This window comes from Microtus pennsylvanicus, chromosome 21, assembly GCF_037038515.1.
Source record: "Microtus pennsylvanicus isolate mMicPen1 chromosome 21, mMicPen1.hap1, whole genome shotgun sequence".
Lineage (NCBI taxonomy): Eukaryota > Metazoa > Chordata > Mammalia > Rodentia > Cricetidae > Microtus > Microtus pennsylvanicus.
Genome location: NC_134599.1, coordinates 23,778,507 through 23,804,164, shown reverse-complemented (window position 1 = coordinate 23,804,164; position 25,658 = coordinate 23,778,507). Strand labels below are relative to the sequence as shown.

Below are 25,658 nucleotides of genomic sequence, written 5' to 3'. Positions count from 1 at the left end.
TGTCCTTACTTCCTGCCGCGCCTAAGGACACCCATCTTCTAGGATTACAGTTGACTCCACTGGTCTCATTTCACTTCCGTTTCCTTCTTAGAGATCCTCTCTCCAAAGAGTCACATCCTAAAGCCCTGGGACTCAGCACTCCAATGTGTGAACTCGAGGACAATTATCAGCCTGTATCAGTAGCTAACTAGTCCTAACTTACAAAGTGACAGACGACTGTTAGTTAAGAAACAGAGGCTGGGGGAAATGGGGTTGGGGGTATACAACTTGTTCTTTCACACACAGATTTTTTTTCTACAAAAATGGTGATTTTATTTTCTTATACAATGGTAAATATTTTGGGGGTGTTCAGATTTTAAAATTTCTCTGAATTGACTTTACACATCACGATACTAATATATGTTAATAAGTTCTTCCATTTTAGTTAAACAAGGGGTCTGATCGATAAGCAATATGGCAATACATGAAAATAAAGGTGTCCCCTCCCCCATGCCAAATGTGTATAAAAGCTTGACAATCACTGCCTGCTCCACAGGACAGACAATTTGGTTTTAAAGGCTCCAGACCAAAGAACAGCACAGCCCTGTGTCATAACATCTATAATACAGTTTAGCAATATCTTATCCAAAGATGTTTGAACTTGAAATTAACGCTGAAGAACAAAACGGTAGCCGAGGAACTGCACAACAAAAAGAAAATCACATAAAACAACTCCACCACTATTTAAAAGCCAAATTTAAGCAATAGTAAAAAAGAAAAAAAATCAAAACAAGATAATAATACAACCTCTGTTTAAAATAACAGCCCTGTCCTGCCTCTTCTTCAACTCCACTGAATTTTACATATGAACAGACTATATATACTGGATTTTTGGAGAAATGTCCATTTGGTCTGTCACACCCGTCAGGTTCCAGCTCCATCCCTTCACGGTCTATGGGGTTCATTCAACTCCATGTTGTTTCTGTCTCCGCCACTCTGGGTTAGGTGTAGTGTGTCAAGTATACATCTCTCCTTTTCCTATACACAGTGCAGAGTATATGGACATAGGTTACATAGCCTCTCCTTTACTCCAAGTCACCCTCTTTGTCGAAATTCAAAGCGGTGTTCGACGGCGTGCAGTAGTTGGGCTTGTCAGATGGTACGTAGCCCGGCAGACACAAACACTTGTAGGAGCCTTCTGTGTTGATGCACTTGGCATTCTTGCAGAGAGACATCCGATTATTCAGCTCGCTGCATTCATTGACATCTGCAATAAACCAAACCACGGGTCAGCTAGCCGGAGACATGCAAGTACCTTCTGCACCTGAGTGCTGCCCACAGCTCTTGGCCACATAAACCAGACAGTTTCCTCATTTTTACCACTTTTCAACATGCAAGAGAAGCCTTTATTAGATCTTAAAATAGACTACTATGGAGAGTCTAGAATTGCCCTGTGATTCAATAGAACGGCACCATTTTGTCAGCCTGACATTTTATATGGACAAGCGACAGTGTGACTGGTGAGTTCAATGTTTTCATCCACGCTGACCGCTTGGGAAGCTGTCTATTTTCTAGGTGCTTCACTCTTTTATAGCTGTTCACACACTCAGGGAAACTATTACTTACTCAACCATCAAACTTTAAATTTAAAAGTCAAAAGAGTTAAGCGAACTATTCTGTTTTTTCTTCTATATTTAGCATCATGGGGGGGGGAGGTAAGAGGCAGAGCTTCATGGTACAGTTCTTGCCTAGCATGCATAAGGCCCAGGGGTTCAGTCTCTGCCCCTGAGGGAAATAAAACAATAAGGATTTTTAAATGGGGTGTTAACTCTGTGTTTTAGTTGTGATTAAAAAAAAAAAAAGCCGGGTGGTGGTGGAGCACACCTTTAATCCCAGCACTAGGGAGGCACAGAGGCAGGTGGATCCCTGTGAGTTTGAGGCCAGCCTGGTCTACAAGAGCTAGTTTGAGGACAGGCTCCAAAGCTACACAGAGAAATCCTGTCTCAAAAGTAAAAAATAAAATAACAGAATACACCATTGACTGTCTTAACTATTTTTATGTATAGTTCTGTAACATGAAGAATAATTATACCTAATGCATATTTCTAGAACTTTTTTCATGTTCCCAAACTGCAACCCCCACCCGTCTATCTGAACCACATTCAGCTGGTCAGAGCTGGTCACAGGGAATCCTAGGGGGAAAGCCTTCTAGCAGACACCCTCATTCTTACCGACGCAGGTCATCTTGGCCATATCCAAATGATACCCATCAAAGCAATCACAGGTATAACCTTCCTGGACCCTCACACAGCGACCATTTTCACAGCCATTGAGAATGCCACATTCTTCCGCCTGTAATTCCTCAAAACTATTTAAAAAACCTGCAAAGGATAAGGCAGGGGCCAGGTTAGAAGTGTCACCGTCATTTCCTATAGAAAATCACATTATTGTTGTTATTATTATTATTATGGATCTAGTTTTATATATATATATATTTGCTTTAGATGCCTTAACATTAGCTTTAGAATTTACTACCAAGTATACCTATACCCATTATTAAGCATAAAACAATTCAAAATTTTGCATGAGCCAGCCCGCTTTTTTAATTCTAATGTTTTATACTAAAATCACATAATGTAGAAAATAAAAATGAGTTTAAGTTTTGAGGGGAAAAAAAAAGCATGGTTTTGAGTTTTTCTTTACAATTGGGAAGTGTGGGATTTTTTAATGTGTTAACGTGAAATTTTGGTGGGGCAGACGTCAGGAAGCTTTTAGGGTTGGGATCAGTGGAATTCCTAAGCAGTGTTCGGCAGGCATTTTTAAAGTTTGAGGATGCGCAATGGGTGTTGCAGAAACAAAGCAGAGCCAGGCTGGCTGTGCCCGGTGGGGTCTGTTTTCTCTGGCTTCCCAAGGAGCCTTCTACAAAGGCCCACAGGACGGAGGGCATGGAAGTGATTCAAAGCATCTTGATAAACAGGAAAGCACATTATACTTGTGTTTAGGAAGCCAAAAGGCTTTAATAAAGGACGAAACAAAGACCCTCTTGTTTGACTCATTTTATACATTGGACGTTTTAACAACCTAAAAACAACGTGGCCAACCATGAAAGTGTTGAGCTATCCTCCTAGAGAAGGAAGTTGTAGCTATAAGTAACATAAAGGCCTAAGTAAGTACACTGTCACGGGTCACCTTCTGACCACAAAGGGGCTTTAAAGAAACTACAGTGGAACCTTGAGCGTTACAGGGCCTCTGAGGTAATTCTCCAATGGGACTGTAGGGGGCAGCAAAATATTGTTGCTATCCAGGGCCAGAAGCTCTTAATTTGCATAGGAACCCTCTAAAAAAACTTAATGCATCCATGAGTGCCCCTGCCCAAAATCTAAAGAGGGGAAGAAACGGGCCGTGAAGAAATAGCAGACACATAAAGTTGATTTGAGAAGTACAGAAACAAAAAATCAAATCTTGATTGAAGTCTCCAAACCCAGTGTATCACAGCAAATCATTTCAACGACAGCAAAAAGATTTCACGGTCCCCGGTAGGAAGGTTACATTTTATTGCAGGAATTAAAACGTGCCATTAACAGTGAAACTCGAGGCCTCCTACAACACACCTTCAGGACTCCAAACCAGGTGGGCAGGCCCTGACCCAAATCTGACCTCGTACCTATTTAGGTAAATGAACGCAACTCCATCCAGTACCCATGCTCATGGCCTATGTGGCCATTTTTGTGATGCCATGGCGGAGCTGAGTGGCTACAACAGAGGCCGTGTGGCCTGGGAAGTCTAAAACATCACCACAGCTAGTCTTTCAGAGAATGGTTACTGCACTAATGAATTCCAGTTTGGGGAATGCCGCTCAAACTGAAGATAACAGAGAACACACACCATGAAGGTGATGAGAATTCTCACTTAGCTCCTCTTCCGTTCCTGGCTACTCGGTGTGGTCCTTTCTGTGGCAGAGCCAGGCGTCCTTGCTACCCACCAGTCAGAGAGCGGGGGGCACTGGGGAGATGTTTCTCACATGCAGACTGTTTAAAGGCCATTGTGGAATCAAAACCGGAGGTCAGAGCCCACATGACAACTCGCTATGTGTGACACCAACATGTATGTTGATATCTGTGAACTGAAAAGGGGCTTTTGATGCATGTTGGCACTGAAGGGGAGTTCAGGATAGTCCGCGTGCAAAGTCCTAGAATGTGAACGGTACTGTGGCAAAGGTGACACACGAGTGTGTGGGTTTCAGGGTCTCTTCCAGACTTACCTGTTATTTCTGGATTTGCGGACATTTTTGGATCTGGCTATTTCTCCCCTGTTCTTTTTAAGAAGAAGGTTTACTGACCTCCAGCCTTCACTGGGATGTGCATACAAGCACATAGTCCTGGGGTTGTGGCTGTATTCAGGCCCATTTCATGAAGTGGCTCAGGATCAGGTCTTGTTAGTAAGAAATCATGGCTACTAAGCACAAGAGTTAGGAAGGGGACAGTAGCTATCCTTGGGAAGGCCTGGGAAAGGACAGAGGGAACCTTCTAGAACCGTATAGTTCTTGACCCTGGAGAGGGGCCGTATAGGTATGTGGAATGGCAGAACCATGGCATCCTGAATTCTGCGGGGTGATCAGAACACAGCATCCTGTGAAGGAGTCAAGGGTGTCATCTCAGAATTGTCCCTAACTGGCATGTACTGATTCTCTCAAGCCGAAGTCACTGAGAAACTGTTTACTTCTGAACATGCTACTCGGCTTGTCCTTTCCGCTTCCTCCCAAACCACACTGATTCTTCAAGGAGGGACCACACTGATTCTTCAAGGAGGGACAACACTGATTCTTCAAGGAGGGAAGGTCTTCACATACTAAGCTGGAAAGCAGACTTGGTCAGGGAGGATGGGAGCTGGGACAGCAGAAACCTGAGTAAACAAATTCTTGGAAGTAACTTTCACCTTCCACTAACTTCTAGGTGCCCCGCCACAGTGGTAAGTCTCTTGGGGGGATGGACAGAATTCATCATCCTATAGCGATATCAGATGTGCCTGTGTTGTTCTTCATTCATAAATTTACTGCTCACTGTCTAGAAGCCTCAAAGCAGTGTGCTCGTGTGTTGTGAATCGTAATTAAACATATAACGTGTGTGGAAGTGCAATTAAACTTCATGCTTTCCCATTAGCACTTGTACGATTGGATCCTTAGAGTCAACCAAAGAGCTCACATAAGAACAGAAGCAGAAAAGAGTGTCTGCCTCCCTAACTGTATGTAAGAGAAAAAGGGGAAAAAAAAACCTTTTGACTTTGTGGAAATAATCTCAAATGCAACTACAAAGTTCTAGGTGGTACTCCCAGTTGGTGACAGCATCCTCCCACCCCCACCCGAGAAAAGACTTTAGTAGGTTGCAACTCTGAAGCACCTCTAAAGCCCTAACTCCAAAGTCTATGGTCCACAAGGACCCAGTGTGTGAAAATGTGGTACAGCTGCTCAAGGCAGGAGCATCCCTTGTGAGATGGGGATGGTCCCTGAATCTCTATTACGAGGTGGTTTAGCATCTACTCATCAAGCCAGCCACCATCTTTCATTCTGAATTGCTGGGTTTCCAGACCTCACTCTTCCCAGTTTGAAAGCACAGATGTCTCTCCCGTGGAAACACAGTTTGTGTTTCCTTTCCTCACACAGGACCCTCTGTCCCCGTAGGCTGTGGGGTATTTCCTTTCTAGAGGGGACATTATTTTCATTCCTGCCTCCCCCCTGAAAGCTCTGCTCACAAATCCAGAAAAAGCTGGCACACATCACTTCTTACTTAATAAATCTCCTCACAAGTAGATTCTGAAGATCATTTCTGACCAAGAAGGTTTTTTTTTTTGGACCACCCACTCTAAAATAAAGATCAACTTGGCATGGTGGACATTTGTCATTTTCCTTGTAGGGAAATGAAACCAGACCATGACTTAATATAAAAAGAAATGATCGAGCTATAGCAGTTATAACAATAAGATCATTTTCATTACTTTAAAGAAAATAAAGACAACTATTCCCATCCCCTGTAATACTCATTTTGGAATCTGATGATTCCTAGCCAAAGCAGCAAGCTCTGTAACTCAAGGGGATTAGAAACCCAGCCTTCTGGCCCTACCCCGATATTCTGATGAGTAGGTTTATACCAAGACCCATAGATCTGCATTAGGAACAATTTCCCAGCGATCATATTTTGAAAACACTCAGTGATCTTGATCCACAGCTTAACTTAACATGACCGAATGACTGTGCTTACGGTCCTGAATGAAGTAAGGGTCTGTCTCAGGGCCATACTGTTCACTGAAGTCCACCAACGCATCCCGTCCATATGGCCGCCGTCGCCCCGTCACGGGGATGTTGCACAGCTGTGCATAGTCATCTGAGAGGGAAAGAACATTGTTGGGTTACATTAGACACACATACACACAAAACCATCACATCTCAGAGCAGTGAGCCCGACATCACTCACACCATCCAGAAGCATCTGGAATGTGCGTGGGAGTTCCTCTGTGGGAGCCGAGCACAAGCACACACTGAATATTAGGATAGAGTGTAGATAAGGTTCTCAAACAATGGCCTGAAAGAGCTGGTAAAACCCATCCTAGAAAACATACAGAGAGACAGACAGACAAGCAGAAACAGAAGGAGAGAGAGGGGGGGGGAGACAGACACATAAGGGGAAAGGGGGAGAGATGGGGAAAAGAGAGAGACAGGGAGGCAGAGAGAAACAGAGAAGGAGAAGAAGGGGCAGGGAAAGAATGAATTCATCTTAGAATGAATCAGCAGGCTTCTTGGAAGGGAAGCTTATCCAATCTTAATATGTATTATTATAAAAATCTAAGAAACAGAATAGTCCATGTAGTAAGTGAAGAAAAAAAAACCTCATGTCCATAAGAAAAAGGAAAAGCAAATCACGAGTGTTCATAACGCGATACAAGAGCGTCCGCGAAGTCTCAGCTGGACCAGTTGTTCCTCTGACTGTCAGACACTGTGTAATTCCAGGCCCTATGAATATGATTACAACATGAGGCACATCACAGCGAGGGTGAGCACAGCAATAAGAAACACCTGATTGCACATTGCTTGCTCCGTCACGTGCTGCTGCAAGCATTTAATTAACACCCAGTTCACCAGAGCATTTGCCACTCCGACAGATTTTGTTCTCATCCGAATTTTACTGATACAGACGCAAAAGTATGGAGAGGTCACATCTCAGCCGGTGCCCAGCTGCCCCGGACCTAAAGTCAGTAAGCAGGGTACAGAGCTTTCTTCAAGTGCAGTCCCCTGCAGCTTTTCTGGAATACTGGGCCTTAGTCAGTTGCCATTTCCCCATAGTCACATCCCCATTCCAAACTGGACCAGCCCCCAAATGCTTGGATTCCTAACCTCCACTCCCCAGCCAAGCCCTGGAATCTTGGTTCTCCACTCCCAGGGGGCTCTGCGATTTAAATGTGTGCTGTGATGTGATGTTAGGCTCTTTCCTACACTTAATAGTGGTTGTTTGGAAAATCTGGAGAGAAGTGTTTCATGTGCCGAATGCATGAATTACAGAAAAGGCATTTTCCAAATATAATAACTAGCAGTTGGTGAAAAGTCTGAGTTTCCTAGGGGTCAATTACTCTGCCAGGATGCTATCTAGGGGCAGCCAGGTACTAGGCTCTGGGACTGGACTTCCCTCCTCGCCACAGTCACCCAAGGCAACACTCCCCAGAAGGCTTCTAGTTTGCTTCCTCCTATGCACAATTAAAGAAAAACAGCGAGTCCAGCAGGAAGGCTCAGTTACTACAGGTGCTTGCCACCAAGCCCGAGAACCTAAGTTAACTTCTGGGACCCACATGGAGGAAGAGGAGCACAGACTCCTACGAGTTGCCCTGTGACCTCCATGAATGTACGCTGTCTCTTACACACAGCCATTCTTTCCCCCTCTCTCTCCAAATGTCTAACTCTAAGGAAATAGCTGGTGTGACCTGTAAAAGCTTACTTCCAGCCCTGTATGGAGGGTGAAGAGTCAAAACTCACACTGCGACTAGCACCAGGGAACAGTAAAGCCTCCGAACCCACTGCGCCATGGGAGGGTGCAGGGGAGGAGTCCCGCTGCCCCAACCCCTCACCTCTCGCACAAATATTCCAGAAACAACATTCAGACCCCAGATGTTCCCAACATTTTGCATGAGCCATGCTATGAGATGAAATGTTGATTTCTTTAAGGAACTAACAGAGCCAGGAAGAAGACTCTTGACTCAAACAATGACAACAGCAACAGCAGCAACAACAACAAAACAAACAAACAAAACCCCAGCTTCAACCAGAACACAACTGTTGTCAGCTCTACTGAACGTTTGAAAAGGCACCAGGAGTCTTCCCTTTGAGAGCAGAATTGTTCAAATGTTTACAAGTTTTAAGAGCTGAGGTCATCCCTCCTGACTTTTCTAAAGTTATATATATATCCTGTACAACTCGAAGAGGGAATGTCTTTCAATATTTTATAGCCAAGCCATAGTGTGATCAAGGGTGGATAGTAAAAGCGAATCCCATATACTCAGTTTGGAAGACACAATCTAGAGATGGCAGAGAGAGCTCCCCAGAGGCATCTGTCAGCTGTTAGGGAGCCTCACTGAGACTTGAGGTCCAAGGATGTCAGGTGACACAGAGAGGCCTGGCCGGTGCTGCTTGGCTTCACTCCTGGGCTCTCTTCCACCAAGGCAATGAGGTGACTGACGGTTGCAAGTGTTCGCCCCTCTCAGGGTCAAAGGAGAGACCTCAGGTGGGATTGTAAACGAAGGACAGTGTCCAAAACCAGCTGCCTGGAAGAGCCGCGCTTGAACAACAGCTACGCAGATGTACACAGATTAGGTTATGGGAAAAAATATTTTGGATTAATTTTAAGGACAGACAAGAGAGATTAAATTGTGGCCAGACACAGCTAAGAGTTTCCTAAAGAAGTTTCCAGACTTGACCCAAGGTGGAGAGAGATAGGGATTGGTCTTGAGACCTGCTTGATCTTCTCTTCCCTTCTCCTGCCATGCAAGGCCACTTGGCAGTCTAGGGTTCACTGTCCTTCGAAGCTCACTGTCGTTAATACGCATGCTAAGCTTCAAGACAGTTTTGATCAGATACCAAAACATTACTTCTAGGTCGCATGTTCCGTCTTGTAGCAGAAGATTTGCACCTCACCCCAACACAGGAAAGGGAACAAGGACAGGTCTATTCCTAATCCATGTATGCCATCTCTCCCTCCCTCTGATCATGCCCCTCTCTGGTTCTTGGCCAGGGTCAAAGATAAGGTGAGAATGGAAAGAATGTGGGCTTTGGAGGCAGAAGCCAGAGCTGGAATGTTCATTGTGCCGCTTATTTTCCTAGTTAGCAATTTTGGGCAAGCCTCAGTTTCTATATCTGTCATACAAATTGTATGAATTCTTTACCTGCATGTATGTCTGCTTGTTATATGTAGAGGTCGGAAGAGGATATCAGATTCCCTGGAGGAGGAGTTACAGGTGGCTATGAGCCACTGTATGAGTGCTGGGAATTGAACCTGGGTCCTCTGGAAGAGCAGCCAGTGCTCTTAATCTTTGAGCCATCCCTCCAGCCCCTCCAGAGAGGTAAATCTTATCTTCTTATCTTCATATGTTAGTCGCATATGAAAAATGAGATAGTGTTACGGATTGGCTCATAAAGTTTGGTTTTCTAAGAATATGGAAGTTATTCTTTTTTTTTTTTCTTTCTCTTAAGAGAAATCCAGACACCTGTATGGCAGGCTTGGAAACAGCTAGCAATTCAAAGAGACAATTGGAAGTGACACAGAAATCTGAATGTCTGAACCAAGCGCGATCTATGGGCAAAGAGGGCTGCAGTAAATTAGAAGGATGGAAGAGCGAATTCCGGGCATTTGTTGCTTCCCTTTTGAGGTTATCTGGAGAATTTAATATAGGTGGAGGAAACTGGGTAGAGAAAAAATGTTCATGAACACTCTCTAACAAGGCAGAAGTTGGGTGATTGCCTTGGCAAATGTGACAGATTACGAACTACAGAACTTTATATTAGAGTCGCCGATCTCACCATGCAACAAGCCTGGCTGCATGAGAGCTAGTTCAGAACATTACAATGAGGCATGGGTAAGAGGTCATCTTTGGGATCAGAGTATAGGCATGTTCTGGCCCATGAGCATCCCAAGCCCCGAGGGCGGGGGGGGGGGACACTCTAGCTTGGAGGTGTGGTCATCCCTAGGTCTGAGTCACTTCCAGGGTTTAGCTTAGGGGACGTGGGTGAATCAGGGCTGGCTGCAGTACAGAGACCAATAGCAGAGCCCTGCCGGCTTCCCAGGAGAAGCCAGGAGAACCTCGGCTCCTCTCCTTGTAGCTCACTCTGGGCGCAAGCACAGCAAACTCTGTCCTTAACGTCTCTGCTTTCCAAAACTTCCTCTTCTCATGCACACGAGCAACAATTAATCATCTAGTGTCAGGTGCTAAGTGCAGAACCATGGTTGGTTCCCTTAGCAGATTCTGAGGCCCTCCTTTCTGAGCCCCCACCCCCAACCCTGCCGAATGTTTCCATCTGGGGATTTAGCCAAAGAGAAATGTGAAACTGGAAATATTAACACCTCAACGGCTCTCCCCGCACGCAGTCCCCACCTCCCTGGGCACAAATGCTCAGCCTTAGATCAAAGCAATGGAAGGGACACATGGGGTGGCATGGGACACCACCACTAAGTGGTCTAAACAGATCCAGTAATTTTCCTGGCACAACAGATTCACAAGGGCAGATGGTACTGTTTTGATTTCCACTTCAAATGAAAAAATAAATTTTTTTTTAAAGTACTCCCCTGGAGCCTGTGGGTCTGGAACCCCTGCTGTCAGAAGCAATGGGAAGCATATTACTGCACCCTGGCGGGAAAGCCCCATGCCTGATGACAGGCACATCTGTGGGGCTGCTCTGGACAGTCACATGTCACAGTGCCACTCTGGCATCCGAGAAACCAGGAGGTAAAGTTTCCCTTGTCCGAGGCAGACTAACTCCAGCTTTTAGAAAGAAAGCAGCGGCTGGATTTGGGTTTCCACATGCTGGGACTGAACGTTTTGAGCAATAAAATTTAAATTGTGTCTATGTGAGAAGAGCAAGGCCCAGGTCTTCTGGAGGAAGTTAGGGGTCACATTTCATTCTGATTTCTCTGCCAGGTGTTTTTTTCCTTACAGGTTTAAAAAGCCATTATTAATCAATGATGATGTTTAGGAGTGAGAGGAGGGAAGCATTTCCCACAGTGGCTGCTTAGCCTCAATGCAATGGGAACTTTCCCTTAACTGCAATGGCAAAGGCTATAACGTTTCTTCAACTGATCATTTTGGACTTTTCTGAGCTGTGCTGGTGAAGGAAGGGGACAGAAAAGATTTAGCGGGTAGGGGTAAGAACTGTCCTGCATTGTATGTCTGTCTTTTTCAGAGAATAAATGCTTGCCCAGAGATGAGCAGGGAGCTAGCCTGCTTCCAGGAAGTTAAAAAGCATGAAACTGTGATAGCAAATTAGACACACCACACACACACACACGCACACACACACACGCACATGTAAACATAGAATTGCACACACCAAAACAATCACACAGATACAGCGGACACACCCACACACGCACATGCAAACACAGAATCGCACAAACCACATCCACACACAGATACAGTGGACACACCCATTCACCTCTCCCCCCCACAGAATAGCACACACCATAACAACCACACCCACACAGATAATACAGCGGACACACACACATGCACACGGAATAAAAGAACTAGAGTCCACAGGCTCAATACACTTGGATTTCCTTTCTTCATAGGTGTTGGTCTGGACCCGCTTCCTTGAATTTCAGTTCCCTCTTCTGTAGAATAAGACTTGGGCCACTCTGTTTTAGCTATATTCAAGTGATTCACTCGTTGCTTCTTTCATTTATACAACCAGAGCCTGAGGGTAGCTTGAACTGGGTGAGAGTCACATGGGCAGGGTGGCGTTCAGAAGAGGAGAAGGAAAAAGGGAAAACTTACATTTCATCCTGTGCAGCAAACGAAGAAAAGCTGACTCTGAGGGGCAGGTACCATAGACAGGAAACAGCCTCTAACTCGGGTGTGAAAGAGCATGCCTATCATCTCAGCCCTCTAGAGGCAAAGGCAAGAGGATCAAGAGTTCGAGACCACCCTGGGCTCTGCACCAAAGTCAAAACAAACCAACTAAACAACCAGACAAGCAAGGAGGCAATAAGTTAACACTGAAGGACACACCCCCCTGTCTACTGCAGAGAGCATGTGGATAAAGAAAATGAGCAACCATGTGCCCTGGAGCTCTGGTGAGCCACACACAGCATCTTCTGCGTGTTGTTTCACCGAGATCTCAGAACCACCTAAGGAAAAGCTGTAATTAGGACTCCTTTGTGTCTGACCAGAACACCAGTTTCTAGCACAGCAGGCCTAAGGCCAGCAGAGGGCTTGGGGTGTGCGCTATCCGCCAAGCCATGTTCTGCTCGCAGCTGCTCTTTTCTGACACCCTAGGAAAATTGCTCCGTGAACTCCCCAGACCACGAGCATCAGGTAAGCGCTTTGTTCAGCTACAGCATCTGTGGTGCAAACTCCACGGAGAGTCATAACCGTGAACGTCGATGAGCTCAGCTCCGCCAGGGTCAGCTCTATCATTAGCGGGATTTATGTTTATTGAATTTGCTCGATTTATTAGGTGAAAGAGATCAAATTGCTTAATGTTCAATTAAATTGTACTTGTCGAGGACAGGGAAGTAATGAAGTCCAAAGTCTTGGCAGGGTTTATATTCCACGGGACTCCTGTAAGCCATAGCACTTTGAGGAAACTCACAGCCATACACCAACCAAGCCTGCACACCCCAAGCCTTCACCTAAGGTCACCCTTCGAAGGCAGCCACTCCCAGTGTTTCCCATCAGATGGCTGCTAGCTGGCCAGACTAGCAGAAAAGATGGTTGACTACAAAAGCAATCCTACTACTAAATCAATAACTTTTTTTCAAAAACGGAGGCCCCCTTTGTGTTCTAAAACTCGGATTCAAATGTTTATGTTCTTGTAATAGCATTAAGCTAAGCCACACGGGGAAGCCTGAGAATAGGGACCGGTGACAGGAATTCCTTACAGAGAACTTAATGGAAGGCTTCTCCCACTTCTTAGTCACCGGGGCTTTGGAAAGACACCAGTCTGGTTTACTTTCAGGCAGTCTCAAGAGAGACAAGGAGTGGGATTACCTCTGACAGGAGACAAGAGGCTTCACAATGTAAAGGGGGGACAGGGGAGGGGTTTCAATGCATTCCTTTTGTTTCTTTCTCTGGGAGGACGGGTAAGCCGTGTCTTTCATTTTCCCTTTCCTGCTCTTGGAAGTGACAATCTAAAAAGCCAACACATTACAAGAAACAAATATCATCCATAAGGAGTCCATTTGCTTTACTTTTCCTGATAAAGCAATAAAAATTATTTAGAAAGAGAAACTAAATGTATATTTAAGGATAAGAACACCTTCTGACTAACTCACATACTGTTACTTAACACTAAGTGGTTCCATGGTTATTTGTGAAGATGTATTCCATTCAATTACAGAAAACAAGACATCATTGCTTTGCAAGAACCTGGACTTATTTTAAGATCGCTGATGATGCTTTATAATTTCTTTGTATGTTGCTACATTTCCTCGCTCTAAAGCGACTCTCCTCTTCCCCTAGGACTACTTACAATCAGTGACAATCCTAACAGGGTTCATACTGGCAGTGACTTCCTTTCCCATACCTGCTAGCGACTCGTAGGTTACCGAGTGAGTGGCATCTTGCAAAGATGAGCCGTGTGCAGCCAACACAATTGCTCAACCCCTCTGCTGGTTCCTAAGACTCGAGGCTCAGGGATGAACATCAAAAAGGAGCCAACGTGTCAGGAATCCTCCTTACCAAGCTCCATTTTATTCTTAAAAGTTGCTCCTTTCATAAAAGATTGGCTATTGAAGGTGAACAAAATGACTTCCCTAGGCTCGATCCTCTGCAAATTCATCTGAATGTGAGGTTTAGTTTTTAAAAACTGTGGTTTGGGGAATTGAATCAAGACCTCCAGCATGCTAGGCAAGAGGTCTAGCAGAGTCCCACCTCAACCCCCTGCCCCTAATCTCTAACTGCTCTTTAAGCTTTTACTAGGCACCTTGCTCCAGTTACAAGGGACACAATCTGTCTGTTGCAGAAAGGAGAGTAGATGAACCTTCTTCTGCTGTCATCTCTCAAGCTTGCTTGCGATAGCCAGAGGTTACCATTTCAAAGCCAGTTGCCAGGGGCTCTGCACTGACCATAGTCATCTTACAACAGGTTTGTTAAGAAGAGGTAAAAATAAATGCAACCGTCTCTCAGTTGAAAACCCAAAGACCAGTTCACCAGGGGCTGTGGGATTCTCCTAATCATTTTTAGAGCAAATCTCAACCGGAAGAGAAAGAAAGAAAAAAAGGAAGAAAGAAAGAAGGAAGGAAAGAAGAAAGAAAGGAAAGAGGAAAGAAGGAAGAAAGAAAATCCATCAACTTGTATATAAAATGTTCGAAAGCCAAGCCTACTCAGAATAAACCTCTCAGCCCAAGTTGGCAGCGAATGGAAACTTGTAGAAACCTGGACTTATCATCTCTGATTTCAACATGAAAAGCCAAAGCAGCTGAAGTAGTTACTTTTGAGATCAACCAGATTGCTTCTATCTAGAACCAAGCGCCGGACTCTGTGACGGCTTATTTCATCTCTGTGCCTTTATTTCCCTACTTCGGCTTGCTAGCTTAGATTCGGATATGACGTTAGCGGGGCTCCTGCCCTTGAATGCTTAGGATTAATGAGTGTAGCCAATATTTTGCTGGGACTGCAAGCAGTGTAGCCCCTGGGAAAGGAAGCATGGATTAAATGGCCACCCCACCCATCCACCAAACCTAGCCATCCAAATATTCAAGTTTTACAAGTGCTCACATCACTGTGGCCTGTGACCTTCTGCTGATCAAACTCTCGCACAGTGATCAGTGATCTGGGATTGTGGTTGGGGACACTGGGCCAACGACTTCAACCAGTTCTTTTTCAGCATCCGGAAGGGGGGGCACTCTGAACCTAGCAACAATGAGGGGCTTCTCTAGCTGGCTTCTCAGGGACCAGCTGGCCCTCGACACTCCAGGAAACTAGGCTCAGAACACAGCTGATTGGTCCGCATTTCCAGTGCTCTGGCTTCTGCCCTTGCTCTATCAGGATCTGTTCTTTTTAGACAATCCTTACTCTTAGGCAAACCATGCCTATTTCTCTACTGACATGTTCTAAATAAATGGCTACATGACCATAGCCCCAGGGGCTTCCTTCTCTACTTTTAATGCAATCCTCAGAGCACAGTTTTAAAACCCCACACTGGAGGCTGCTTCCGGCATCTCCCTCTTACCTACCATCCCTGTTTGTACCTGGTTCCATTGTCATTTGCTCCTGTTCGTCTGGTCCCTTTCCCGTTGAGACCTTGTTCCCAGGGGACCATAAGCAGCTGGATAGAGTTTGTCTCAGTGGAAGCCACTGATTATAAACATCAGCACACAAGACAGCCACATGATCCTATTTACATGGAGACAGCAAGGACATGTGACTGGGAGAGCACGCTTGCCTCGTGCCTTGGCTCTTGGATCTCCAAACTGCCTGAGTCAACCTTGAATTTCTCCACCCAGTGACCTCGGGTTGCCTAAAATGGCAATTCTACAGTCAATACAGTTAATAAGGCCTGTACTAAGGCTTTATTTAGAGCAAAGCGCTCTCTCCTGCCAATGGCTACTATGGATGTCTACTGTGTTGAAAAGAATCATGTAACAGAGTGTCTCCCAGACACGCTTTGTCATTTTAGTTTGAAATGTATTTGTTTTAGAATTAGGGCCTTACGTTGAATGAGAATTAAAAGAATTTGAAGAAGAGGATAAATGGTATTTAAATATATTTAGAAATTGAAATTACCTCTTTGTTTCTGAGACAGGATCTCTAGACCAGGCTGCTTTGAACTATTTTTTTTTCTTCTGAGACAGGGTTTCTCTGTGTAGCTAAGGAGCCTGTCCTGGAACTTGCACTGTAGACCAGCCTGGCCTCAAAGTCACAGAGATCCTCCTGCCATATTAAAGACGTGCACCACCACTTCCCGGCCTGCCCTGAACTGTTCATGTAGGATGTGGATGACCTTGAACTTCAGGTCCTCTTGCTTTTACAGCCTAGTTTTCAGAACACAGGAATGCACCAACATGCTGGGTTTACGTAGTGCTAGGGATTAAACACAGGGCCTTGTGCTTGGTAGACAAGCTCTCTACCACCTGAGCTACACCCTCAGCTTCTGTATTTAAGCTTGCATTCTGATATTAATAAGGCTGTTCAAATGTTAAGATGATTTGATTGATTGATTGACTGATTGATTGATTTTTCAAGAGAGGGTTTGTTGGCTGTCCTGAAACTTGCTCTGAAGACAGGCTGGCCTTGAACTCACAGAAATCTGCCTGCCTCTGCCTCCCAAGTGCCGAGATTAAAAGCATGCGCCACCACACACAAATCTTAAAATCGTTAAGAGCTGTGGGCTGCCCTTTCAGGACCTGAGAGAAAGCAAGTGGACAGCATTTATGAAGGAAGAGTTAAGACACTGTCAGAACTTAGATAAAGCAGGAAATGTAATGTCTTCTTGGAGACAGAAAATAAGAAGAAAATATAAACCAATGCATTTCTTTATCCTTTTTTTTTCATTTGTTTTTTCAAGACAGAGTTTGTGTAACAGCCCTGGCTATCCTAGAACTCCCTCTGTAGACCAGACTAGCCTTGAATTCACAGAGATCCACCTGCCTCTGCCTCCCAAATGTTGGGATTAAAGGTGTGCACCACCACCGCCCAACTATGAATGCATCTGGTTTCATATGAATAAAGTTGGTTTTGTATGACATCCTGTAACATAATCAAGTCTAGGTTTTTAAATTTGTAGGTTGAGAACATCCAACGTTCATTCAAAAAGCAACCTGAGACAGTCCTCTTCAGACAAAGCCTCCCTCATACCACACATCTCTTTACGCTGTAGTTTTGGAGCCCGTGGAACGTGTGAAAAGCTTCTTCGCCGAGTGCAGTGCTATTGAGGACACGCTAGTTTCTAAACACTGGCACCCTGAACAGTTCCTACACAGCCTTGTACCTGGCACTATTTCTGATGCTCACCTCCCCTCAGAGTCACTCAGCCACGCCCAGTGAGGCAACCGAATAGAATCGACATTAGCTCAATCTATTTTCTGGACCGGCATTTAATGATAATCACTTGACACGTGTGGTACTATCCGACCCCCCATGCAGTACCACAGCTAATGACTGAGCACCCCCTTGAGGCAGGTGCTGATACTGCTATCCACACAGTTCCATCCACACAGGAGGGAACTAACAGCGCCAAACAGAGGTATGAACATAATTCACTATTGAATGTTGTTTCACAACCATTGCTTTGTAGAGAGAAAACTATTTTGCTTTTGTGGAGGGGTGAGAGGAAGTTTTCTAAGTAAATGCGGCAATCTCTTTGGTGAGAAACAGTATAGAAGCTTGCAGGCCAGCCTATTCCACATGGAATATAAAATTCATGGGCACAAAAATTTAGCCCTGAAGAACTGGACCACTTGCCTTCTTGGAATACTCCCAACTTGTCATCTACACTCTGTCTACAGGCGTGGAGACCGCGCAGTTTAGAAGGCTTGGGCTATCTGTCTGGTTTTGTCAATCTCCATTCTATTCAGTTTGTCGCTACTTTTCTTGAATCATAGCACTCAGAATCTGGGATCAAAAGGACAAATGCTTTCACACTAAGAGGAGGATTAATGACTATCAGTTTGCAGAGAGATCCCAATTTCATCTAAAGGCGAATCGGAGGAACTCCTCCAGCGCAATGAGAAGAACCAATCGCCAAACCCGAGCAGAATTTGGGTCGCCTGAGTAAAGGCGGTGGCCCTCGGCTGCGCTTCCCACGTAGGATGCTCCAAGACTGTTATTAACACCCTCTGGGAACATATTTCTTGGAAAAGCCTTTACTCCATGAAGGCTGAAAGGCTTTTTGAAACCATTGTCCAGTCACAGTATTTTTTAAAGCATCGTCTGGGAGTCAAATGTCTGTCTTTTTTCACACCTCAAGGCTCTTGTGCAACGTCTTTCACTGAAGGCTTTGGGAGGGTGGGAGGTGCATGGATGTGGAAATCTCTGGCCCAGTCATGTCTAAGGCAGATTATAAACTATTTTAGCTGGGTGAAACTATATAAAAGCATTTTCTTAGATGAACAATTAGGATATTTCCAACACTTTGGCATAGTCAACGTACCACATGCATATTTAGGAGAATATTTGGGATTATGCACCTCAGTTAACAATTGCATCTTACATTCCAAACACAAATTGTGAATTTGTCGCAAACCTTACAGTCTACCATAGAGTATGTGTTTCTTTTTTTTTAAAAGTATTTATTTATTTATTTATTATGTATACAATATTCTGTCTGTATGCCTGATGGCCAGAAGAGGGCACCAGACCCCATTACAGATGGTTGTGAGCCACCATGTGGTTGCTAGGAATTGAACTCAGGATCCTTGGAAGAGCGGGCAATGCTCTTAACCTCTGAGCCATCTCTCCAGCCCCAGAGTATGTGTTTCATAAATAACAAAATGAAGGAAGAAATGTATGACTTAAATTTAAATGTAAAGTTTAAATTTAATTTAAAAGTGAAACCAGGAAAATGACACACAATTTCGATTTCATCTCAGAAAAATTACGTCTCTTCTTGTCACCCACATGAGGTACATAACTTATTTGTAATAATTCTTGCTAGCATTAACAGGCATACGAATAACTTACAAAACTTAATAACCTATAAAAACTTTCTGTTGAGGAAGTGGCTACCTAAATAGGAGGCATCAGGTAACACTGACCAGGATCCTCGTTGTATTCATCACATGGCTTTGTGCTATTTATCAATCATTCATTTAAAACTTACATGGGGAAACAGAGGTGACAACCGTACCTAGTCCCTGTTTTCTGAGTTCAAGTCTCAGATAGACATTTCTATTTATTTAAGATAACTATATATATATCCATATATGCATTATAATATTTATATAGTAAAAACCATGTGTATATTACAATATGTATAGTAAAAGCAAATTCAAGTAGTGAAAAGGTGCTCGATTTATCAGCAGCAATCAACACAGCTATACATGTTCTTCCTTTCAATTTATTATGCAAAGGACAGTTTTCCCAGGTTGTTCTATGCCTTTAGATACAATATGGTTTACAGCTGGCAAGATGGCTCAGTAGGTAAAGATGTTTTCTGGCGAGCCTGATGAGCCAGGAAAGACGTGATAGAAAGGAGAAAATTGACCCCTGCTAGTTGTCCTCTGACCTCCATACACACACTGACACATTGATGTACACACACACGCAAATACACATGCACACACACATATACACACACATGCACACACAAACACACACACGCGCGCACACACACACGCACACACATCCACACACACGCGTACACACATACGCACACACACACGAGCATACACACACACGAGAACATACACACACGCACACACATGCACACACATACGCACACACACACGATCAGTAAATGTAATAAAAGTTTGAAATATGGCTTTGACGGTGTTCTCCATGAGGATCTGGAGCTTCATTTAGAAAATGCCTACATCGTCTTTCCCACTGTATAGATAGCACTTAAATAGCACAGCTCATCAGTCCACTCCGGGCTCATTTGATTCCATTTTCCCCTGTTACAGAGCAGTTGTGTTTTGCTTACTATCATCACTCAAGCACTACAGACAAGTTCCCCAGACTAGATTCGGTGACTCGGGTAGAGATACGCATTTGTTTCTCCGGATCGTTTCATTGTTATACCGAAAGACAACACCTCTATTTGTTGATTGGTATTGAAATATAATTGAAATTTATTTCTTTTGTGCCACTAGTGTTCCCAATGGGACATGAATAGAAACAAAAGCTGTTCTGATCAATACCTGAGCTCTGGAGAGTGCCTCAGAGGGGCTTGCATGTTGTAGTACAACAGACTACCAACAGGGGGCATTCTCCCAACACAACAGTTATCCCATTAAGCAAGCTCCTGAAATGCGAAGTTTTAAGCAAGGACTCTATCAAGACCTTATGTTCAGTTAACTTCCTACTGGCTCTCTGAACGATTTATTCACCGGGAGTAAAATTCCTTAAATAGCATAGTTGCAAATATTGTGACTCCTGGGTACTATAGAATCTAGGGTCCAAACATGTCTTTCCTGGCTCACAGAAAGATTTTTATCTCCATTTGATAACAATACAATATATATGTATAATAATTCATAAGTATGCTTTTTCCAAAAATTAAGTTTACACTTTACTTGGCCAAGAATGACTGGCTTTAAGTCCTTAGCCAGTTGAATATACGTGACCCCACCTTGCTGCCGGTGTCCCCGGGGGGGGGGGGCTAGACCGATGGCACCTTCACGTGGTTCCTTACACTCACGGCTTGCTCTAAGCCCTGTCCCTTTGCTTGCGCACCACACGACGACACGAAAGGGTACAGCTTCCATTCTCCACTCTTACTTTTATGCTCTTTTAAATACTGTTTATTTCAAATGCACTCTGAGTTCTCGGGGAGGGAGGACTTGGGAAAAGATAAGCACTTCCAACAGAATCAAAGCCTGGGTCTGACTCCGCCCACTGAATGGGGCCTGACAATGTAAGCTCCCTTTATTTGCCTCAGAGGAATCTCCTCTTCCAGAAGGAGGCCCGTGGTTGTGCAGCTAAGACTGAAGAAATGCTACCTTTCAACAATGTCTGAGTCAGAGACCCATGAAATCCAAGCAGGAAATGTCTAATCAAAGATCCCACATTCTGATAACAACAATCTCCTTCTAGCTTGGCATGAAAATTTCCCATGTCTGCCCTCTCTCTCGTCTGAAATATGGACACTGTGGTTTATTTGGGTTTCGAATTGGTGTTCTTAATGGCCTTGTCTTTCATAGTCTCGCTCCACGTGGCGATAAACAGATCGTATTTGGGGGTCCTCCCAAATGAGTTCGGTTATGGACATTCTTAGACTAAATGGCAGAAGAGGGGGAGGAAGAGGTGGCAGCAGCGGGGCAGGGCCAGCGAGGCCTCCGGGGTGAACATGTGCCCACCACATCGTCACATCCTTCACTTCACCACAATCTGAAACGTCCTCCTAAACAAGCCTGCCGTTTGGTCCCTTTAACTAGCTGAGGGCTGACGTTACATCCAGAGTGGCCCCCAAAGTGAACGGAATGGCACAATGGCATAGCTTTCCTCGCGTGAGTTCCTCCGAGCATAATCCTTCACCCTCCACTCACTTCGCCCACATGTGGTACCAACACACCAGACAGCTTCAGAGAACGGCACGGAATGGGCCGCTCCTACAGCCTCCACCTGCCAGGATTCCCAGACTTGCTGCTCTAGCAAGAATTAATGCCTGTGACCTATTGGACCAGAAGTGTGAAGCCTTGTTCCGAGCCAAAGCTGTACTTTACACTGCACTTTAATGCTCGAAGCTGACGACAGGCACTGCAATTTATTCTCCAAATCCCCCAGCACTGTTTCCATCAGCAACGGATCATTCCCCCAAACAGTACGGCCCTCCTGCAGTAACTGGAAGGTTCTGTGTCTGGCTGGCTGGGGCTACTCCAGTGTTTGAATTAACAAAGGACAAGGCTGTCCTTTTCAATTGTCAAGAGATGCAGAAATAGTGCCGTTAAGAGGCTCAGGGACAGAATTATGAGCATCCCATTTTAAAACTCACACATTCTCTGGTTCCTCTGAAAAACAAGGGACTCTCATTGTGAAGGCAAGCTTGAACAGGCTCAGAGGCCTCTTGGTAAGCCTGGATCTCACTAGCTATTGGGCCCACCGTGGAGGCCCAGGCCTCAGGGTTTGTCAGAATGCAGAAACCCTATCAACCTAACAACCTCGGAATTCAGATTCAGGGCTGGAGTTCAGATGAGACTTCCAGCTCACTGGCTTGCTCTTGACGCTCATAAAGCAGCAGTGTAGAAGAGACTCTTATATAATGACGACAATTATTTCTACATTGGTTGATCACCAATTCATGTTCAGGTGTTAGGAAACCATATATTTTATAAGGACCTTTGATTTTTATTACATTAGAAAATGCATTTGATTTGACTATATTATTTTAGTGTGTACATATGTATATATGGGCATGATTATATGTATATGTGTGTATGTATGTACATATGTATGTATGCATGCATGCATGCACGTATACCATATGTGAAGGTGCCTACAGAGGCCAGAAGAGGGTATCAGGTCTTCTAGAACAGGAGTTACACATGGTTGTGAGCCACCTGGCATGGGTGCTGAAAACCCAACTCAAAGTCCCCTGGAGGGTAGAAAGTGTTCTCTCAACCACGGAGGCATCTCTCCAGTCCTGACTGGAAAATCTCTTTTGAAAACCCAGTCAATTAGTATGATTATCAAAGGTGCCTGGCTTGTCAGTCATAGGCAGTAATAAATACAGTATCACAAGATCAAGCTGGAGACAGAATTAAACTTGGCTCTACACAAACCCTTCCTGAAAGGCAGCCATGACTATAATCACAGTATAACCAAAGGCCAGAGCTGTAAACAAATTATGCATACCACACCTACAAATAAGCAAGAAGACACAAGCCCAACTACAGCACAATTCACCTGTGAGCATAGGAAAGAATTTCAAATTCTTAGAAACAAGGGAAACGCATATAAAATATATATTTACCCACAGGGTAGAAACAATTCTAAAGGTTCAAGGTTGTGGCTCGGGAGTGGGCTTTGTGTATCACCCAAGATTCCTTTCTCAACATCAAAGCACTCTCCAAAGACCAAGAATGACTTTAAAGACAGAGTATTGCCAGCAGTCGAATGGCGACTCCTGCCCTGGGTATAATTTTCCCAACTTTGTATTGGTAGAAATAATAAGAGTCAGTTAAAAGCGAACGTGCTTCCCAGCCTGGTGCTATAATTGTGGGAGTTTTCTCACCAGCAGTCCTATAGGTACACACACTGAGGCTCATTGTAGCATTGTTTACAATGGGAAAGTCAGGGTTGAGGCCCAAAAAGACAGTGGAGGAACAATTACAATGTCCAGAATGAGATGCAGCTAATTAAGCCAGGCTATGTCGATAGAACAGGTTCTAAAACATCACCAATCATAAGGTGCACTTAAGAGAGATGATGTTAAAATGTACAGAGCACGGCTTGTGGGCATTTTAAATGCCATCGGTGTTGACTTATACCACCACAACAAAGCATTTCACAGACAGGTGGTATTGAGCTCAGCTTTCAATATTACACTACAGATATATCGATGACTAACATAATCTATAATAAATGGATGCATAGCAAAAAGCCTATGGGGCTCAAAGCCCAACTGTCAAGAGTAAACATCTTCAGGGAGTGGAATAAAATGTGACCAGGCAGGTTGAGAGAAAGACAACATCTTTGCTTGTTTTAATTCTTTTAGAGTTATGTATTATTATTATGATGATGATGATGATGATGATGATGATGGTGGTGATAAAAAACACTGCATAAGAACAAGGAGACAGAGGAGGAGCTGAAGCACAGTAAGGAGACCCAGGCCTGGCTGGATCACCTCCTACTGATTTTATTCTTGTCTTCCGGTGCCACCCTCAGCCTGAGGCACTGGCCATCTCTAATCACACGCTTGCCTACCCTCACCACAACCCAGTGAGCTAGAGACGTGAGCGCATCCTCAACGGAAGGCTGCTGCCCTGGGCAGTGCGGCAGATCCGGCCCCTGGACCCAGCCTTCCCAGTTCTGAGCTGCTATCATTCCCATCTATTTTTATTTATTTTTTATTTTTATTTTTTTTAATTTATTTATTTATCACCATCTATTATGTTAGGTATTTGCTTTTTTGTGGCTCATTCAAATTATTTTCTTGTTCATGCTACACTGATTTCAAGTTATTTCTAAGCAGGGATGCTACACTCGTGAAGAAGGTTGAAAGAAATAGTCTAATAATTGAATTACCTTAAAATGAATGCTCTTCCCTTCTTGCAGCAATCCCTACCCTCCCGGCAAGTCTGGGAATATGTGCTGGTTATGAACTCCTTCATCTTACTCCAGCATGCTGATTTTCTAGCCTTAACAAGTCCATTTGAGAAAATGATATACCAAACACTTTCCAGTACCTTCCTTTAAAACAAGAAGTGGCTTTGGTGGTCAGAAAAGAACAACAACAAAAAAAGTAACCACACAAACCAGCACCCACCAGACAGCCAGTCAGACAGCACAGTTAGCCACACCCCATATCCTCTAACACCAGGGGACAGAACAACTGATGCTCATATCCAAAATTTGGAGAAAAATTAGATTTACTCAGATACTCCCCATTTCTTCTTCTTCTTCTTCTTCTTCTTCTTCTTCTTCTTCTTCTTCTTCTTCTTCTTCTTCTTCTTCTTCTTCTCTCTCTCTCTCTCTCTCTCTCTCTCTCTCTCTCTCTCTCTCTCTCTCTTAAAATTTGGCATTTATTTATTTGCGTGCAAGTGAGTAGGCATGCATGCCATATCACATGCGGGAATGTCAGAGGACAGCTTATGGATGGGAGTCTGTTCTGTCTTTCCACCACGTCAGAGTCAGGGACTGAACTCAGGTAGTCAAAGCTGTGGGCAAGGGAGATTACCTAATAAGCCAGCTTTTTAAAACAAGTTGAACATGCCCTATTTGAAATGCCTGGGACCAGAAGGAATTCAAGGCTTGGAGCTGTTGTGGTTTAAAAGAAAATGATCCCTCATGAACTTATGTTTGAAGGCTTGATTCCTAGTTGGTGGAACTGGTTTGGGAAGGATTAGGAGGGGTGACCTTGTTGGAGGAGGTGTGTCAGTAGGCGTGGAGGTTGAGGTTTCAAAACTCCACATCAAGTCCTGTCTCCTCTCTCTCTCTCTCTCTCTCTCTCTCTCTCTCTCTCTCTCTCTCTCTCTCTCTCTCTCTCTCTCTCACACACACACACACACACACACACACACACACACACCACCTATGATGAAATAAGATGCAAGGAGAAAGGCTTTGAGAGAATACCAAGTTCCACAGGAGAAGAGGAACATGTGACATAGACCCCTAACACTAACCAGACACCAGCTCACCTGAGTCCTTCATGGGACAGAGGGCACACTGCATGCCCCATGCCTCTCCATAAAGGCAGCAGCACTCTGTGTATGTCGTCTGCTTGCCCACCAGAGGACGGCTGCACACGTACTCCTCGCTCAGATGCTCCCAGCACAGATCTTGGTAGACGTCGGTTTCTTCTATTTGCTCTGAAAGGGAAGTCATGGGTCCATGACAACTGCAGGATCATTCCTATGTCATCCACACTGTGGTGGCGGCCAGCAAGTTTCAAAGTTTCCGTTCCTACTTCGATGAACAACTTCCAAGGAATAGTCTCCATCCAGCCTGTTCTTTCCACAGATCACATCCCTGTCATCTGCAGTGGAATGCCATCAGCTGACATTCCGCCCGCCCGCTTGTGGTGTCTGACTGAATGCCTGTCTCCAGAATGTCCTCTCCCTCTGGAAAGTGCCCATTATCTCGCCATCCTTTGATGGGCTCCCATT

At 44.4% G+C, this 25,658-nt stretch overlaps 1 protein-coding gene across 9 annotated transcripts in view; it reads right to left on the bottom strand.

Annotated features, from left to right (window-relative positions):
• Nucleotides 1–286: 286 nt before the first annotated feature.
• Ltbp1 (latent transforming growth factor beta binding protein 1) overlaps nt 287–25,658 on the bottom strand; it is a 381,235-nt gene continuing 355,863 nt past the window's right edge. For 5 of the 9 annotated variants that reach the window (XM_075955859.1, XM_075955860.1, XM_075955862.1 and 2 more), the window contains 4 exons: nt 25,191–25,361; nt 6,234–6,356; nt 2,211–2,360; nt 916–1,246 (listed from right to left, as the gene is read on the bottom strand). In XM_075955859.1, coding sequence (XP_075811974.1) covers nt 1,065–1,246; nt 2,211–2,360; nt 6,234–6,356; nt 25,191–25,361 — 626 coding nt within the window. In that variant the 3' untranslated portion in view covers nt 916–1,064. Of the gene's footprint in view, nt 1,247–2,210; nt 2,361–6,233; nt 6,357–25,190; nt 25,362–25,658 lie in introns of all 9 variants that reach the window. The other 4 variants (XM_075955861.1, XM_075955865.1, XM_075955866.1 and 1 more) reach the window with 1 other exon arrangement.